This window comes from Bubalus kerabau, chromosome 1 (genome assembly GCF_029407905.1).
Source record: "Bubalus kerabau isolate K-KA32 ecotype Philippines breed swamp buffalo chromosome 1, PCC_UOA_SB_1v2, whole genome shotgun sequence".
Classification (NCBI taxonomy): Eukaryota; Metazoa; Chordata; class Mammalia; order Artiodactyla; family Bovidae; genus Bubalus; species Bubalus kerabau.
In genome coordinates, this window is record NC_073624.1 from 177,563,306 (window position 1) to 177,582,735 (window position 19,430).

Below are 19,430 nucleotides of genomic sequence, written 5' to 3' on the forward strand. Positions count from 1 at the left end.
GCAGACATCTGCTGATTCCGTCGTTGTGGAAAGCCCATTTGGTGGCACCTCTTGTGCTTCCCAGGTGACTCAGTGGTAAAGAATCTGCCTGCAGTGCTGGAGATGCAGGAGACATGGGTTCGATCCCTGGGTCAGGAAGATCCCTGGAGTGGGAAATGGCAACTCACTCCAGTATTCTTGCCTGGAGGATCCCATGGACAGAGGAGCCTGGCGGGCTACAATGCATGGGGTGGCAGAGTCGGACATGACTGAGCACAGCACAGCAACTAGGCCAAACATGAAATTGTATTAATTTGGGGTGCTAGCCCCAAAGTAAGAGAAGGGAATGGCAACCCACTTCAGTACTCTTGCCTGGAAAATCCCATGGACGGAGGAGCCTGGTAGGCTGCAGTCCCTGGGGTCGCTGAGAGTCGGACACGACTGAGCGACTTCACTTTCACTTTTCACTTTCATGCACTGGAGAAGGTAATGGCAAACCCACTCCAGCGTTCTTGCCTGGAGAATCCCAGGGACGGCAGAGCCTGGTGGGCTGCTGTCTCTGGGGTTGCACAGAATCGGAGACGACTGAAGCGATTTAGCAGTAGCAGCAGCAGCGCCAAAGTACCTTGTTTAAGGCTCTGCGTGAAACTGGTGCTTGGCAGAGGCTTGTTAGTTTGGTTTGTGAGCCAGGGAAGCTCCCAATTACTTGTAACGATCTCATAAGAGGGTAAAGAATCTGCCTGCAATTTGGGAAATCCAGGTTCGATGGGTTGGGAAGATCTTCCCTGGGTCAGGAAGATTGCCTGAAGGAGGAAATGACAACTCACTCCAGGATTCTTGCCTGGAGAACAGAGGAGGCTGGCAGGCTACAGTCCATCTGGTCTCAAAGAGTTGGACAGGACTGAGCGACAAATGCTTTCATTTTTCATGAACTAAGGAGGGGGGCCAGAGATACAGAATGGCAAAATCGTCCCTGAAACTGTGATCTGCTTCTTTGTCTCTCCCACATGCCTGGGAATGGTTCTGCAGACCTTGATCCTTTTTTCTGCCGGGACATCACCCTTGGACTCCAGGCGGTGTTCTCAGGCAGCCCAGCATGGGCACATCCCCACTGGACCCGCTCTCTCCCCGAGTTCCTCACCAGCTTCTTCTGCTCTTTCCTTTCTACCTACATTCGCCTTCTGTCTCATCCCTCACCAGGCCTGCTCCCTCTGTTCCCTACAGATAGACGATGAGCAGCCATGGCAACAGCCTCTTTCTGCGGGAGAGTGGCCAGCGGCTGGGCCGGGTGGGCTGGCTACAGCGGCTGCAGGAGAGCCTGCAGCAGAGAGCACTGCGCACGCGCCTGCGCCTGCAGACCATGACACGTGAGCACGTGCTGCGGTTCCTGCGCGGGAATGCCTTCATCCTGCTGACTGTCAGTGCCGTGGTCATTGGTGAGTCATCTGGGAGGGGCGGGCTCTGCCCTTGGAGGGTGAGGACTCGAGGGACACCCTCTGCACTCAAGTTTCTTCCCTCCACTTACTTATTCTCACCTGCACTCGTGCCCAAATCCACTATTCCACCTCCCCATGATATAGACAAATGGTACACACTCCTGCAAACACAGCTGTATGTGCAGTGTCTCATGGATATGCAAGTGTACGCACATGCATAAGTATACACTGTTCAAATGCACACTGTATGCATATGAACACACAGCGTACACTTTCTGCATGTGAACACAGACACGAACACATTTTTATGCATGCACAAAATTTACAGGTGCAAACATGTAAACTCACACATTTGTACACCTATAGTAGAACTTACAAACATGTTCACACACACATATGCATTATTCTCCCCACACACTGGCTCACTGAAAAGCTTAAATACATGTATACCCCCATGCTTGAAAATAGTAACACACACATATAAGTCACACCTAGGTGCACATGTAGGAAAAACATGCACATCTCATGTATGTGGGCCCTCACATACAGGCACAGATACGTGTGCACAAGTGAACATGTTGTTGTTTAGTCGCTGAGTCATGTCCAACTCTTGTACTGTAGCCTGCCAGGCTCCTCTGTCCATGGGATTTCCTAGGCAAGAACACTGGAGTGGGTTGCCATTTCCTTCTCCAGGGGACCTTCCCAACCCAGGGATCGAACCTGCATGTCCTGCATTGGCAGGTAGATTCTTTACCACTGAGCCACCAAGGAAGCCAACACATGTAAGTAACACCTATATGCACACATAGGAAAGACATGTACATGTCATGTACCATGGGCCCTCACATACAGGCACAGATACATGTGCACAAGTGAGCATACACTGTTACAAATGTGTACATAGGTACATAGGAGTGTGTGTAGACATATACACACATGCCACAGCAGTAGCACATAAATTCATACATTCCACAATGTACACACCGACACACACTCATCAAATATTTCTCTTTTCTTTTACCTCCATCCACACACACACAGACCCTGTTTGGGATGGATGGCCCATCCTCGGGGCTCAGTGACCAAATTCAACTCTATGCACCCCTCATTCTGGCCCTAGGGGTCAGCCTGGCCTTTGCCCTGCGCCCATACCAGCTCAGCTACCGCCAGATCAAGTACTTCTCTTTCCCTGGAGAGCTCCTCATGAGGATGCTGCAGATGCTGGTGCTGCCCCTCATTGTCTCCAGCCTGGTCACAGGTGAGAGAACCCAGGCTGGGGCTGGCCTCCAAGACCCAGCCCAGAGCACAGGCTCACACCTTGAGCCAAGGCTGTTCCAAGCATGGGACCACCTCCCCAACTCAGGACCTCAAACATGGAACATGCAACTCGCTCTGAGTCCTTGACCAAAGCCCCAGTCCCAATCAGATCTGGGTTCTAGAACCCGTATGACCTAGATGACTTATCTCAGTAATGTTCCTGTACTTTTCCTTGGAGGTAAAATACCAGCCTGTTAGGGGCTTAGAGATGAAGGGAAGGCTGTTGTGGGGCCACCAGGAAAGGTACCTGGGATATGGTGTGGATGGTCATGGAGTGGGCTGTGGATGAAGGTGTTTGCGACGGAGGTTACAAAATAGTGGGTGGAGAAAGTGAAAGTGAAAGTCGCTCAGTTGTGTCTGACTGTTTGCGACCCCACGGACTATACAGTTCTTGGGATTCTCCAGGTCAGAAAACTGGAGTGGGTAGTCTTTCCCTTCTCTAGGGGATCTTCCCAGCCCAGGGATCGATCCCAGGTCTCTTGCATTGCAGGTGGGTTCTTTACCAGCTGAGCCGCAAGGGAAGCCCTGGTGGGTGGAGGGTAGGATGGAAGTATAGACAGCCTATGCAGGGCTTGGAAAAATGGTTTCTATAAAGGGCCAGGTAGAACACATTTTCAGTTTCAAGGGCCATGTGGTCTCTGTTGCAACTCTTCACTTCTCTTGTCATGCAAAAGCAGCAGCAGATTAGTAAGTAAACAAATGGGCATTGTTGTGTTCCAATAAAACTTTATTTATAGAAATAGGCAGCGGGCCATATTTGGCCCATGAATGGTCAGTTCCCAAGCACCAGCTTTGGTGGGGCAGTGGTGATGATAAAGGCATAGAAGAATGATTTCTTGGGTTGGGTTTCCCTAGCTGCAGAGTCTGAGATGGGGATATTTGCACAAGTAATTTATTGAGGGATAAAATAGTTCTCAAGAGAAACCTATGAGGAAGTGAGATGAGCAGGATGGGGTGGATAAAGAAGCTAAGCAGAAATGGCTTCAAAGAAGGCTGGCCTCTCAGTCTGATCCCATAGGGAGCTCTGGAGAATGTATAAAACTACAGAGTTGTCCTCCACAACTCTGCCTGCCTCTAAATCAAAGGAGCTGAGCCTTTGAATCCCTGTACTGATCAGTCATTTCTCCCAGCCTCCCCTGGGGCCTTTGTGGGTGAGTAGTTGGTGATGGACAGGGAGGCCTGGCATGCTGCAATTCATGGGGTTGCAAAGAGTCAGACACGACTGAGCAACTGAACTGACTGAAGCTCCTGCTGTGCTGAGAGCAACGTTCAAGAGAAGGGGCCAGCGTGTGTCGTTAGCAGCCAGCAGGCTCAGCTGTGGAAAGATCGGTGTATCAGCCTGGTAAAGGGTGTCTGGATAGGGTACCAAGTGTATATACTACATACAGATAGTGTATAGTGAGGTGGGTTGAAGGGAGGTGTGATTCTTGGGGTGGATAGTAGGATAAAGAGAGGAATGTAAATGAAGTTATGGTGCAAAATAGGGGTAATTAGAGGATGGAGTAGGAGTTGAAAATGTTGGCTTGGAGTAGAAGGAAGGTTAATGAAGTGGTAATTGGGATAAAGGATGGAGTGTAAGGTGTATTTGGAACACAGAATGGGAGTTGGAGGATGGTGATGTGGGTGGAAGGTCGGGAGTGGGTCACGGGAGGAGGGCTGGGTCATGGGAGGAGGGTTGGTTGTGGCAGTATGGGGACTGAGGAGCAAGTGGATGGGAGAGCGGGTGGTGGGGTGTGGATGGGGCTCCTCGGGGCTGCATCACCTGTCCTCCAGGTATGGCGTCCCTGGATAACAAGGCGACAGGGCGGATGGGGATGCGGGCAGCTGTGTACTACATGGTGACCACGGTCATCGCGGTCTTCATCGGCATCCTCATGGTCACCATCATCCACCCTGGGAAGGGCTCCAAGGAAGGGCTGCACCGAGAGGGTCGGATTGAGACCATCCCCACGGCAGATGCCTTCATGGACCTGGTCAGGTGACGTCCTTTCTAATGTTGATGGGAATTCCAGCCCTACGTGTAACAACCTTTACTCATGGGGAGACCTATAGGGAGACAGGTGGACCCAGTCAGGAAATATAGCACCCAAGTTGAGCCTAGTTTTAGAATAATAGTGTATGCTCATGTCAGTCTCTTTTTGTGAGTTCCTGGACTGTATGTAGCCTGCCAAACTCTTCTGGCCATGGAGTTTTTTAGGCAAGAATACTGGAATGGGTTGCTGTTTCCTTCTCCTGAGGATCATGCTGACCTAGGGATCAAACCTACATCTTTTATGTCTCCTGAGTTGGCAGGCAGATTCATCACCACTAGTGCCCACATGGGTTTTCTTGGCACCCAGTTTCTGTCCTGGGTGGTGGTGGTGGTTTAGTTGCTAAGTTGTGTCTGACTCTTTTGCGACCCCGTGGACTGTAGCTCACCAGGCTCCTCTGTCCATGGGATTTCCCAGGCAAGAACACTGGAGTGGGTTGCCATTTCCTTCTCCAGGAGATCTTGTTGACTCAGGGATGGAACCTGGGTCTCCTGCATTGCAGGCAGATTCTTTGCTGACTGAGCCACCAGGGAATCCCACAGATCCCCTGAGATCGATTTTGCTTACTTCCAAAATGTGATCTTTTGATCCTTAGGCTCAGAAGGCTATAGTTGCACCTTCTTGGTATGGGCTCAGGACAAATGGTGTTTTGTTTGGTATTCCAGAGATGCATTGGAAAGTGAATAATTCTCTTGGAGTAGCAAGATTTTGCCTGCCAGCGTCAAGATTGGCCACAAGTCTCCCCTAGTGACTTAATTTGGGGAAAGCTAGTGTTGGAAGGGAGAAGGCAATGGCACCCCACTCCAGTACTCTTGCCTGGAAAATCTCATGGATGGAGGAATCTAGTAGGCTGCAGTCCACGGGGTCGCTAGGAGTCGGACACAACTGAGCGACTTCTCTTTCACTTTTCACTTTCATGCATTGGAGAGGGAAATGGCAACCCACTCCAGTGTTCTTGCCTGGAGAATCCCAAGGACGGGGGAGCCTGGTGGGCTGCCGTCTCTGGGGTTGCACAGAGTCGGACACGACTGAAGCGACTTAGCAGCAGCAGCAGTAGCAGCAGTGTTGGAAGAGTTCAGGAGCTTTCTGTTTATTTTTTTGGAGACATCACTGTATATGAAGTCCCTGAGATGGCATAGTGTCCTAACCTAGGGCTCAGACAGACCTGAATTTGAGGTCCATCTACCCTTCCCCCCGCGTTAGCAGCTGTGTGGCTTTCGGTAACTTACATAAGTTCTTTTTGCTTTGGTTTCTTTGTATGTAAAATGGGGAGAATCAGTAATACTTCTAGGGTTGCATGCGTGCTTAGTCACTTGGTCATGTCTGACTCTTTTTGACCCCATGGACCCCATAGCCTGACAAGCTCCTCTGTCCATGGGATTCTCCAGAGTTAGTGTGATGTTTAAATCAGATCCTAGAGGTAAGGCACTTAGCTCAGTGTTCAAATGCTGTCTGCTATTATTGTTGTTGCTGTTATTATTATTGCTATGATCACTCTAGGTTCTCTTCCAAGGTCTAACCACGTCCATTTATCTGATGTTTTTCTGCAGAAATATGTTTCCGCCCAACCTTGTGGAGGCCTGCTTCAAACAGGTCAGGGGGAAAGACATTGTCTGATCAAGGAGGTTTGGGGTGTTGGGGGAGCTTGCTGCTGAGTGAATGGTCCAGGAGGGAGGGATGGGAAGAAGGGCGGGACAGAGCACTGTTCAGGGCTTTTGGAAGAGTCTGAAAGGAAGACTGTGCTTCCTATGGTGTGGTGATCAGGGAAGGTTAGAGACAAGGACTTAGGCCAACCCAAGGCTACCTGGGGATGGTAATGGAGAAGGAACCAGGGCTTCTGATCATAAATTGTTGAGGAGACAGGCTCCCCCAATCTGTCTGAACATTGCTCATGCAAAATGTATACTCATTCTCCCAGGCACTGGTTGTTCACTTCCTCATTTATTTATCGATGCACTCAATCTACTATGCATTCATCTGTGGCCTGATATCTCCATATTTCAGTTTAAGACACAGTACAGCACGAGGTTGGTAACCAGGACTGTCGTGAGGACAGATAATGGATCTGAGCTGGGCACCTCTATGCCGCCTTTATCCTCACTGGAGAATGAAACCGGCCTCCTGGAAAACGTCACGCGAGCCTTGGGCACCCTGCAGGAGGTGCTGAGCTTTGAAGAGACTGTCCCTGTGCCTGGCTCAGCCAACGGCATCAATGCCCTGGGCCTTGTGGTCTTCTCAGTGGCCTTCGGGCTGGTCATTGGTGGCATGAAACACAAGGGCCGAGTCCTGCGGGACTTCTTCGACAGCCTCAATGAGGCTATTATGAGGCTGGTGGGCATCATTATCTGGTGAGTGCTGGGCTGTGATGGGGGCAGGGAGTGATGGTGATGGTACATGGGAAGGATGTCAGGATTGGGAAGTCAGGCTGTGGGTTAGCTACTGAAATGGTTGTGGGGAGCCTTTGGCCAAAGTCATCTATATATGTATTGGTTCATGCACTCACCCACTCATTCACTCATTCGTTCAGTCCTTTGTGCAATGGTTTATTCACTCATTCACTCCCCTATTCATCTATGTATTCACTCATCTATTCATTTGTACTCATGCTTCTGTGCATTGTTCATTCACTCCATCATTCATCTATTCCTCTGCTCATTCTTCTATGGATTAGCCACGTTATCCATTCACTCATTTATTTATTTATCATCATTCTTCCATGCATTGATTTATTCATTTTCTCATTTGTTCATTTGTCTGTGCATAAGTTAATTCACTCATTCATATATTCATTCACTCATAAATTCATTCACAAACTCATCCATGCATTAGTTAATCCATTGATTAATTGATTGATCGATTTTCTCACTAAGTCATTTATTCATTCAGACTCATTCTTCGACTGACTTGTTCATCTCTACATTTGTTATTCTATCATTCAATCAGATATCCCCTGCATTCATTCATCTGTTTGCTTAACCTACTCATTCATTCACACACCCATCATTCATGTTTCATTTGCTCATTTTCTTATTCATTTATCCACTTGCTAATTATTTATTAATTGACACATTCATTCATTCACTCTTTAAATCCCATCACTCTTTCAGCAGACATTTTCCCAGGCAGACTTTATTTTGAACTCTGGAATACAGAGATAACTTGAATTCAGTCCTTGTCTTTAAAGAGCTCACAAAGTCTTAGAGGAGACAGATGCATATTAGATAAATATGATACAAGGTGGAAGGTTCTAGAGTCAAGAGACATTTAAAAAGTATAGGGAATATGATTGACAGAGCAATGGATAAAGATGTGGTACTTATACACAATGGAATATTATGCAGCCATTAAAAAGAATGAAATAATGCCATTTGCAGCAACATGGGTGGACCTAGAGAATGTCATACTGAGTGAAGTAAGTCAGAGAAAGAGAAAAACATGATATCCCTTATATGTGGAATCTAAAAAGAAATGATGCAAATGATCTTACTTACGAAACAGAAAAAAACTCACAGACTTAGAAAATGAAATTATGGTTGTCAGGGGGACAGGATAGTAAATGAGTTTGGGATGGACATGTACACTCTGATCTATTTAAAGTGGATAAACAACAAGGACCTACTGTAGAGCACAGGGAACTCTGCTCAATGTTACGTGGCAGTCTGGATGGGAGGGGAGTTTGGGGGAGAATGGATACATGTATACGTATGGCTGAGTCCCTTCTCTGTTCACCTGAAACTACCACGAAATGGTTAATCGACTAGATGAAGTACAAAATAAAAGGTTCAAAAGAAAAAAATAGTTTAGGAAATACAGAAAAGTGAGCTGCCAGTGAGGTATATGCAGTGAACTCTGCCTGGGAAGGTGAGGAGAAAGTTTTGGAGAAGTACATCTCTTAGCTGGGTCTTGAAAGGTGAGTAGGAGTCCAATAGGACATGAAGAAGGAAGAGGTACTTCAAGCAGAGGGAACAGAACATGCAAAGCTTGAAAGAATTTGAGTTGTCTGGGGAATGGTGAGGAGTTCAAGAAAGTGGGAGCATATGTTGGGAATAGTGGTGGAAGATGTGAACAAGGCTGTCTTCCCAAATTGGGGGAGACTTTGTACATCATCCAAAATCAGGTGAAAGTGGCCAGGAGGGGCTAGAGGCTAAGTTGAGAGCCTGGGAAAGCAGCAGGGTGCAGAGTGCCTGTTTGTATCTTGAGCAAAGAGGCAAGGCCTGGGGATTGGGGTGGGGAGAGGGAGTGGGAGACAGTACTGAGTGCTCACAGCATCTACTATATCTTCACTATTCAGAACTTACAGCTAAAATATTTTAAAAAATTGATTTCAAATGAAAATTAAAGGGCAAATGTTAAAACAAAATTTCCTGATTAAAAACAAAAGTCATGGATACAGAGTGGTCTCCCCAGTCAGGCTCAAGGTGGTCTCCGTCTTGTAATTCAGTTGTCATTTTTTGAAAAAAAATTATTTATTTTTGGCTGAGCTGGGCCTTTGTTGCTGTACACAGGCTTTCTCTAGTTGCGGCGAGTGGGGGCCACTCTGCAGTTGTGCACAGGCTTCTCACTGTGGCTTCTCTTGTTGCAGAACACGGGCTCTAGGGCACGTTGCACACCCTTCGGTAGTTGTGGCCTGTTGGGCTCAGTAATTGTAGCCTGTAGTCTCTAGAGTGCCAGCTCATTACTTGTGGCCCATGGGCTCAGTTGCCCCGCAGTATGTGGGATCCTCCTGAATCAGGGATTGAACTGATGTCCCTTGAATTGCAAGGCAGATTTTTAACCACTGGACCACCAGGGAAGCCCCAGTTGTCACCCTTTTTAAAGTGCTGTTACTTCAAGAGGTTACAACAAAAAATAGACAAAACAAAACCCAAGAAGGAAAGCAAAACAGGACTGAAAGTACAAGAGAAGGAAGCAAAATAACTTGCAACATAAAATATATTAAAAGGAGTCCAGTACTGAACCAGAAGACCCACAGTATGTTTGTATGCATTGCACATAACCACTTTGTGATTAGGAACAAGTTTCAGAAGTGGAGGGGACGGGGACTGTAGGGCCAGTAAGGTCACTCCACTGTATTCACAATTGGGGTTCTGAGGCTGTGCAGGAGGGAAAAGTCTCCCTCTCCCCTTTCTTACCCACTTGGGTCCAGTTAACCCTATGAGGTCTGATGCCCTGGACCCTTCCAGCTGCTTTTCCAAGATCTCAACTTAGCTTGGAGGGGAAGCTTATCAAGGATAAGCAAGAAGATTGAAAAGAAGTATTGAAAACTCAACTGAATTGGGAACCATGGTTTTTTTTTTTTTTTTTTTTACTTTTTATTTTTTTTTAAATTTTATTTTATTTTTAAACCTGAAACACTGTATTAGTTTTGCCAAACATCAAAACGAATCCGCCACAGGTATACATGTGCTCCCCATCCTGAACCCTCCTCCCTCCTCCCTCCCCACACCATCCCTCTGGGTCATCCCAGTGCACCAGCCCCAAGCATCGGTATTTGACATGTTTGGGAAAATATCTATGTGTCACAATGGTAAAGAATCTGCCTGCCAATGCAGGAGATGCAGGGGTTGCAGGTTCAATCTCTGGATCGGGAAGATCCCCTGGAGTAGGAAATGGCAACCCACTCCTATATTCTTGCCTGGAAGATTTCATGGGCAGAGGAGCCTGGTGGGCTTCATTCCATGGGATCACAAAGAGTCAGACACGACTGAGCAAGCACTCCTGTCTGCTATATGTGCCAGGTAGCTGAGTATGGAAGGAAAGAAATCATGTACAATTGATCCAGAGTTGAGGAATTTTGCAGAGGATGAGAAAGAAGGATGGAGGTGAGGAGTTTGGGAATATTCATAGACATAGAGTTGGGGACAATTCAGCAATCATCCACCAGGCCTATCCTTGAGCCCAGAAATGTCTGGAGGTGTCTCCTGTATTCTTATTTCCACGTTAGCTTGGGTCTCATCATTTCTGTCCTAAGCTGTTGCGCCAACTTCCCAAGTGGTCCTCACCTCTTGTAGTACATCCTCCATGACAATGAACAAGTGTAGACTTCAATTTCTAAAGAGAAGTAACAGAGGAAGCCAGATAATGGGTTAATTAGGGCACATTTGGCAGAAACTCATAAAACTAAGCAATGAGCTGATTTGAGGGGAAAACAGGCGAGGCCTTGATGAACTTGCTTCTTCTGTTTCCTCTACTATTTTGTTTCACTCACTGCTCCAGTCACACTGGTCTTCTCTTTGCTCCTCCTATACTCCTAGCTCACATTCACCTCTGGGTCTTTGCACTGTTCCTGCAGTGCTTTCCCCTCAGATGTGCATGGTTGCTTTTCATCATTCAGGTCTCAGTGCAAATGTCATCTCTTCTGAGAAACCCTCCCTGACCGCTCCTTCTTAGAGCCCCACTCAAAAGTGGGGATTTTGCAGTTATCACACACTGAAGTTTTTAATGACATATTTCTCTGTGTACTTCATATTTCACCCATTAGAATGTAAGCACCAAGAGGGCAGGGACCATGGGACTGGAACATAGTAGGTGCTCAATGGATATTTGTTGAGTAAATGAATAAATAGGTAATTTAATAAGACAAGTTGTTTATAATTAAATTTTATTGGCATATCATTGATTTACAATGTTGTGTTAGTTTCAGATGTACAGGAGAGTCAGTTATATATAATATACATACATATATCCACTTTTTTAGATTCCATTCCTATGTAGGTCATCGCAGAGTATTGAACAGAGTTCCCTGTGCTATACAATAGGTTCTTATTCAGTTCAGTCGCTCAGTCATGTCCGACTCTTATTAGTTATCCATTTTATATATAGTAGTGTGCATTTGTTAATCCCACTCTTCCAATTTATTTCTCTTTGGTAACCATAAGTTTGTTTTTTACATCTGTGACACGATTTCTGTTTTGTAAATAGGTTCATTTGTACCATTTTTAAAGATTCCACATATAAGTGATATCATAGGATATTTGAGAGAGATTGTTTTGAGATGTCTGTGGGAAATCCAGGTGAAATAGCTCAAGGCTGGTGAATGAGTGAGGATATGCACTTTTAGGGAAGAGAATAGGGGCATATGAGGTACAAATATGGGAAATGAAGGAAGTTAGAGGGTAAGAGATAGGGAGTATCTGGGTTTGCCTCAGGATGAAGTCCTGAAGACGATTATTGGGAGATCTTTGAAGTGGGGAATGGGTGAAGGAGTGCCCTTGTAAGAGAGTATATCTTGGAGTTGTAGGACTGAGGCTGAGCTGTGGATAAGCAGGAAGAAAAGAGGGGATGTGTTCATGGAACCTCGCCCCATAGGTTATTGTGTGGGGGAGGTTGGAGGGGAGTCAGGTGCTGTATGGTGGGTGTTGCCTGGCTTCAGGGTCTATATGGGCAAAGGCTTGGGGCTGCTAGTGCCAGGGGAGGTCACGAGGAAGGCCTGACAGGTGTCTGGCTTGGCCCAGGTATGCACCCGTGGGTATCCTGTTCCTGATTGCTGGCAAGATCTTAGAGATGGAAGACATGGCCGTCCTGGGGGGTCAGCTGGGCATGTACACCCTGACCGTCATCGTGGGTTTGTTCGTTCATGCTGGTGGCATCCTGCCTCTCATCTATTTCCTCATCACCCACCGGAATCCTTTCCCCTTCATTGGAGGAATACTGCAGGCTCTCATCACCGCCATGGGCACGTCTTCCAGGTATGGCCTTGACCCCTACTGCTGGTACCTTTCCTAGATCCACTCTTTGTGTTTCCCAGGATCTCCTGGGAGTCCTGTCCTCTCTACCACTTCAGAACCTCATCTGGGCTATTGAGTAGTGTCAGTGGCTCTTTGAAGGTGGATCAAGATCTCCTGGAGGAGGAAATGGCAATCCACTCCAGTACTCTTGCCTGAACAATCCCTTGGACAGAGGAGCCTGGCAGGCTACAGTCCATAGGGTCACAAAGAGTCAGACATGGCTGAAGTGACTTAGCACCCAACACCTGGGCACTGATCTTTGTCATGCGCTGGCTGTTGTGACTCTTTCCCCCTCTTTTTCTGTTTCTCTACTTAATATGGACAGAGAGCCAGGTACCAACTTTGAGGGTTAGGACAAAGGTTCCAACATGCCTCCTGATCTCAGTCATTTTCTAGCTTTTAGGGTCTCATCTTTCCTTGAGGTGGCCTCTGGGAGATCTCTTGGCTTCTTTTATTTTGTGGTTTCAGGGGGTTCCTAAGAAGCTTCCCTTTCTCCCATCAACCAAATTCAAAACAATCTGAGACGTATCACTAGAGCCAACCAGATGGAAGAAGAATGTAATTTTTATTGCTTATACACTGAAGAATGTGCCTCTTGATCTGTGGTCAAGTAGGATTGGCTCGCTTGTACCCCCAGAATTAAACTCACCAGGTTGCCACAGGCATGGACACCTAAAGATCCTCTTTGTGGGTTCAGGCTTCTCTTTGCATGATATAAAGCAGACCAGACAAAGCACATGTTTTATGGATCAGCTGATTCCAAGTGGGGAGAAAGACTGAGAAGGCTAGTATAGCTGAGGTCAGTCCCCAAGTAAACATGGGAAGTGGGGAATAGGAGTCTTCTGTAATATCCTTCTCTTAGCCCTGAGAGGTGGGAACTTAGAAGGCCTTTCCTCTTCTTCCTGGGAGTGGATAGTTAGAGTGAACTAGTGGCATGAACCAGTGACCTGAACTAGTGTGTAGTAAGTAGCCTTAAGCTATTGACTTTAGGTGGTCAAGAGACCTGAGCCTGGGGGATGTCACTGCTGTGTGCTCCCTGTGTCATGAAGAGTCCCTCTCCTGAAATGTAATTCATCTGCCATCTTCCCCTTACTCTAGCCTTCCCCTTCCCCTTACTCTCCCAGCCTGCATCCCAGTGTTCTCAAGGGGAGCCCTCCTTGGGCCCATGGCTACCCCCTATCCTCAGCCCTTGGTGCTCTCTTCCCCAGCTCTGCGACACTGCCCATCACCTTCCGCTGTCTGGAGGAGGGCCTCGGTGTGGACCGCCGCATCACCAGGTTCGTACTGCCCGTGGGGGCCACTGTCAACATGGATGGCACTGCCCTCTATGAGGCCCTGGCCGCCATCTTCATCGCCCAAGTCAACAACTATGAGCTCAACCTGGGCCAGATCACAACTATCAGGTGAGTTGGCCTTGGTTGGAACCTGCCAACAGGTGAGACCTGAGCGGGGATGGTGTTGAAGGGAAGGGAGCGTTTGGATATTGGTTGGCGGGGTGTATTGAGGGGTGCAGGAAAAAATAAGACATGGTTCCTGAACTTAGGGAAGATCTAGTCTAAGGAAGAGACACTGATGATAGTAATGCTGATGACAGTGATGATGATGATGATGTAGATTATGTTGGTGATAGTGGAGATGACGTGGATGGTGTTGATCATGGTGACGGAGGTGGTAATGGTTTTGGTGGTGATGATGATGGCCAACATTTATGAAACTCTTGCTATGTATCATCTCAGTCACTCAGTCATGTGTGACTCTTTGTGAGCCCATGGACTGTAGCCTGCCAGGCTCCTCTGTCCATGGGATTCTCCAGGCAAGAATACTGGAGTGGGTTGCCATGCCCTCCAGGTGATCTTCCCAGGGATCGAGTCCATATCTCTTATATCTACTGCATTGGCAGGTGGGTTCTTACCACTAGCGCCACCTGGGAAACCCAGCAGCTTCCCACTAGATGTCTTATTAACACCTGATGGTGTATACATATTGATGCTGCTCTCTCAATTCGTTAGCCTACTCTTGATTCAGTCTGACCCTCTACTTGGTGGTGGACCACCATCTTTTTCATTTTCTAGGTGTTGTACATTTTAGTTTTCCTAAGCCATACACATGTAAGTGTATACATTTTTTCACTCAGTGCCATAGACAGTTTCTTCTTTTGATTCTAAACTTAGCCCACCTTCCAGAGTGTCCTTCCTGGCATCAGGACCTCTCTATACTGACCCACCTACTTCTAGCACATGTGTGTATGGGGGACTCAAGCTTCTGCTTCATGGCTGCTGCCCAGGTTGATACTTCTGCCCTCTTCCAGCCCCCAGAGGCAGCTGGTTAAATCCCTGCTTTTACACCTAGGAAGACTAAAGGAGCAAAGAAAGAAACATTGAGGAAACTGTAAAGAGTGTCAGGATCACCTCTCACATTGCTCTCTCTGGGTGAGGCACTGGGTGGCATGGGCTTGTTGTTTAGTCGCTCAGTTGTTTGACTCTTTGCGACACCCCTGGCCTGTAGCCCACCAGGCTCCTCTGTCCATAGGATTCTCCAGGCAAGAATACCGGAGTGGGTTGCCACTTCCTCCTCCAGGGTGTCTTCCCGACCCAGGGATCAAACCCACGAATCCTGCATTGCAGGTGAATTCTTTACCACTGAACCACAAGGGAAGCTGGGTGGCATGGATATGACATCCCTAGACACTCATGCCATGCTGACTGCTTGCTTTCCTTTGCATCTGTGGACAAAAAAATGTCGCTGGTCTTTTCAGTTAACAAAGGTTGTCACCCTTCCATCAGCTATTGGCCGCTGCAGCTGCCCCCAAAGGTGCCCCTTGGGGACAATTCAGGATGGAGCAAAGCAGGCTACTGGCCCTATAGAGTTCACATCTAGAAATGATATCAACAGGCCAGACTCTTGTATTATCCCATACATAGAAAAGCACTCAAATCACTGACTTGAGATGTCTGGTGTTTTTAATTTAAATCTTAATTGGAGGATGATTTTAAAAATTAATTTTTAATTTTTATTTGAAGGATAATTGCTTTACAGTGTTGTGTTGGTTTCTGCTGTACAACAGTGTGAATCAACTATAAGTAAACACATATCCCCTCCATTGTGAGCCTCCCTCCCATTCTCCCTCCCCCATCCCACCCCTCTGTGTCACCGCAGAGCACTGAGCTGAGCTCCCTGTGGTACACAGCAGCTTCCCACTAGCCATCTATTTTACACAGGGTAGTATCTATATGTCAGGGATACTCTCTTGTTTCTTTAATTTTTATTTTTGTGTTTAGCAGTAATCTTTTAGATGTTTCCTGACAAGCTTTTTTCTTTTCTCTTTTTTTTCAACAAAAACTCCTTCGTCTTTAACCTCTCCAGAACCTTTCCTCAGAGCTATCAGACTGGCTGTCACTCTGGCTCAGTAAGGTCCCAGAATAAAACATAACTCTCAGCTTTAAGGGGTGTACCTCGTGGCTCCGTGGTAAAGAATCTGCCTGCCAATGCAGGAGATGGGGGTTTGATTCCTGGGTCTGGAAGATCCCCTGGAGAAGGAAATGGCAACTCACTCCAGTATTCTTGCCTGGGAAATACCATGGAGAGAGGAGCCTGGTGGGCAGCAGTCCATGGGGTTGCAAAGAGTCAGACACGACTGAGCAACTAAACAACAACAACAACTCAGCTTAAAAACAAGCAAACAAACAAAACACCTGCTCTTGCATCTGCAATATGAACTGTTTAAATGTCCATCATAGGATGAAACTCCAGCCAGATCCCAATAAAAGACGAGGGGGTATCTCTGCATTGGCTTTTGATAAAAGTCGCTTTGAATTTGCTCTTTATTTTGGGGATCTGACCCCTTCCCTTCTTTTGTGTCTCTCCTAACACTCCCTCATTTCTCCCTTCCCCTGCCTGCGTCCCTGTGTCCTTTCTCCCTGTGCAGTATCACAGCTACAGCAGCCAGCGTCGGGGCTGCCGGCATCCCCCAGGCAGGTCTGGTTACCATGGTGATTGTGCTCACCTCGGTTGGCCTGCCCACTGAGGACATCACGCTCATCATCGCTGTGGACTGGTTCCTGTGAGTGTTCTTCAGACTCTTCTACTCTCTCCTCGAATCCCCTGCTTTCCCTGTAGGACTCCCAATGAATGGGCTCTCATTGCAGCAAGGACAGAGCTCTAGAATTTTAGAATGAAAAGAGGGCCTTGGAGGACATCCCAAGCAGTATGGACCCCAAATTCCATAGAGTTAATCTTTGGAAATAGGGAAGTAAGCCATGAAGGGCTTTACCCATCTTCCAGAAAAGCCTTATTGTACCTGCCTTATGTAGAAATCAAAAAAAAGGTGATCCATGGGGCAGAGCTGACTTGCAAATTTTTTAAAAAAATTCTCAACTTTTATTTTAAAAATTTTATTTATTTATTTGACTGTGCCAAGTCTTAGCTGGGGCATGCAGGTCTTCTATCTTTGTTGCGGTATTCAAACTCTTAGTTTTGGCATGTGGGATCTAGTTCCTTGATCAGGGATTGAACCTGCACCCTCTGCTTTGGGAGTGAAGAGTCTTAGCCACTGGACCACCAGAGAAGTCCCTCAACTTTTGTGTGTGTGTGTGTGTGTGTCTTCAGTTGTGTCTGACTCTTTGTGACCCCATGGATGGTAGGTAGCCCACCAGGCTCCTCTGTCCATGGGATTCTTCAGGCAATAATACTGGAGTGGTTTGCTATGTCCTCCTCCAGGAGTTCTTCCTGATCTAGGGATTGAACCCCCATCTCTTATGTCTCGTACATTGGCAGGCAGATTCTTTACCACTTGTGCCACCGGGAGAGCTCCCCTCAACTTTTATTTTTTAATTATTTTTGACTGTGCTGCAGAGCTTGTTGGATGAATCCCTAGTTCCTTGACTAGGTATTGAACCCAAGCCCTGGCAGTGAAATCTGAGTTCTAACAACTGGAATGCCAGGGAATTTTCTCAACTTTTAATAATAGGAGATTTACATATAAAAATCTGGACTTTCATTTCCACCTTGGAGCTCTTGCCTGGATCTCACTCCCTTTTAGATGGTTTCCAGCAGGGTCATATTTACTCACAGTGGTTACCTTCCTCATTCTGTATGCTGTTCAGCTCATAACCCCTAATTTTCTTTTAAAAAATGAATTAATTTACTTAAAAAATTAGAGTATTGTTGCTTTATAGTTTCTGCAGTACAGCAACATGAATCAGCTACAGGTATACATATGTCCTTTCCCTCTTGAGCCTCCCTTCTTCCCCCTCCCTCCTATCCCTCTAGGTTATCACAGAGCACTGATCTCACTGAGCTGAGCTCCCTAGGCAGGTTCCCAGTTCAGTTCAGTTCAATCGCTTAGTCATGTCCAGCTCTTTGCAACCCCATGGACTGTAGCATGCCAGGCCTCCCTGTCCATCACCAACTCCTGGAGTTTACTCAAACTCACGTCCATCGAGTCGGTGATGCCATCCAACCATTTCATCCTCTGTCGTCCCATTTTCTTCCTGCCTTCAATCTTTCCCAGCATCAGGGTCTTTTCAAATGAGTCAGTTCTTCACATCAGGTGGCCAAAGTATTGGAGTTTCAGCTTCAACATCAGTCCTTCCAATGAACACTCAAGACTGATCTCCTTTAGGATGGACTGATTGGATCTCCTTGCAGTCCAAGGGACTCTCAAGAGTCTTCTCCAACACCACAGGTCAAAAGCATCATTTTTTTTTGGCACTCAGCTTTCTTTATAGTCCTACTCTCACATCCATACATGACTATTGGAAAAACCATAGCTTTGACTAGATGGGCCTTTGTTGGCAAAGTAATGTCTCTGCTTTTGGTTCCCACTAGCTATCTGTTTTACACAAGGTCTTGCATATATGTCAGTGCTACTTTCTTAACTCGTCCCACCCTCTCTTTCCCCCGCTGCGTCCACATGTCCATTCTCTGCGTCTGTGTCTCTATTCTTGCCCTGCAAATAAGTTCATCAGTATCATGTTTCTAGATTCCATATATATGTCCATACCCCTAATTTGCTATATCAGACATTTACATTAAAAAAAGGCATTGCACTGCTGAGAACAAATATGAGCACATCAGAGCTTGGTCCAGTCTGTGTTGGACTGGAGTGTGAGCCCTGACTCCAGGGCACAAGGAGCCCCCAGCTGCTGCACCTTCTTTGTGGAGTGCCTCAAGCCTTGATTAATGGCAGGCTTCTCTCTCCCCTCCCCTCTGCAGTGACCGACTTCGCACAATGACCAATGTGCTGGGGGACTCTATCGGAGCGGCCGTCATTGAACATCTGTCTCAGCGGGAGCTGGAGCTGCAGGAAGCTGAACTCACCCTCCCCAGCCTGGGGAAGCCCTACAAGTCGCTCATGGCACAGGAGAAAGGGGCGTCCAGGGGACGGGGAGGAAATGAGAGTGCTATGTGAGAGCCCCCTGCTTTGCCACCCAGAGAGGAGGGAAGCGGGTTGGGGAGGGGGTTCCTGGTGAAGAACCACTACCTGAGTGACTGTGCACTGAACACACATGTTCTTTCCAGTGTGTTTGGGGGGAAACTGAGATAAAGGAGCAGGAATGAAAGATGTCTAAGGTGTCTGTTTCTCTCTGGGCGTATACTGAAAATTTGTGGGGGAGGCCATGAGCGGGCAGAGGAGGAGATATTTACCCTGGGATTAGGGGTAAGAGAAGCTTCAGGTTCAACAAGATGAGGGGTCAGCTTGTGTTCGTCATTTTCTCAAAGAGTGATGGAACTCAAGAAGGTAAACTACTATTCCTCAGTGTTGTTCAGTACTCTGCGACTCTGTAGACTGAAGCACAACCAGGCTCCTCTGTCTTCCACTGTTTCCCGAAATTTGCTCAAATTCATGTCCATTGGATTGGTGATGTTATCTAACCATCTCATCCTCTGCTGCCCGCTTTTGCTTTTTCCTTCAATCTTTCCCAGCATCAGGGTCTTTTTCA

General features: G+C 47.1%; 1 protein-coding gene across 2 annotated transcripts; it reads left to right on the forward strand.

Annotated features, from left to right (window-relative positions):
* The first annotated feature begins 1,210 nt into the window (after positions 1-1,210).
* SLC1A6 (solute carrier family 1 member 6) lies at positions 1,211-18,898 on the forward strand. 2 transcript variants are annotated; one of them, XM_055566533.1, is made up of 9 exons: positions 1,211-1,415; positions 2,536-2,673; positions 4,506-4,710; positions 6,313-6,355; positions 6,767-7,110; positions 12,217-12,450; positions 13,698-13,892; positions 16,415-16,549; positions 18,703-18,898. In XM_055566533.1, exons 1-9 carry the CDS (start codon positions 1,211-1,213, stop codon positions 18,896-18,898), a joined length of 1,695 nt encoding a protein of 564 aa, XP_055422508.1. The 2 variants fall into 2 exon arrangements, with proteins under 2 accessions (XP_055422508.1, XP_055422509.1); XM_055566534.1 differs by lacking the exons at positions 4,506-4,710; positions 12,217-12,450; positions 13,698-13,892; positions 16,415-16,549; positions 18,703-18,898 and having other exon boundaries at positions 6,767-6,797.
* The last annotated feature ends 532 nt before the right edge of the window (positions 18,899-19,430 follow it).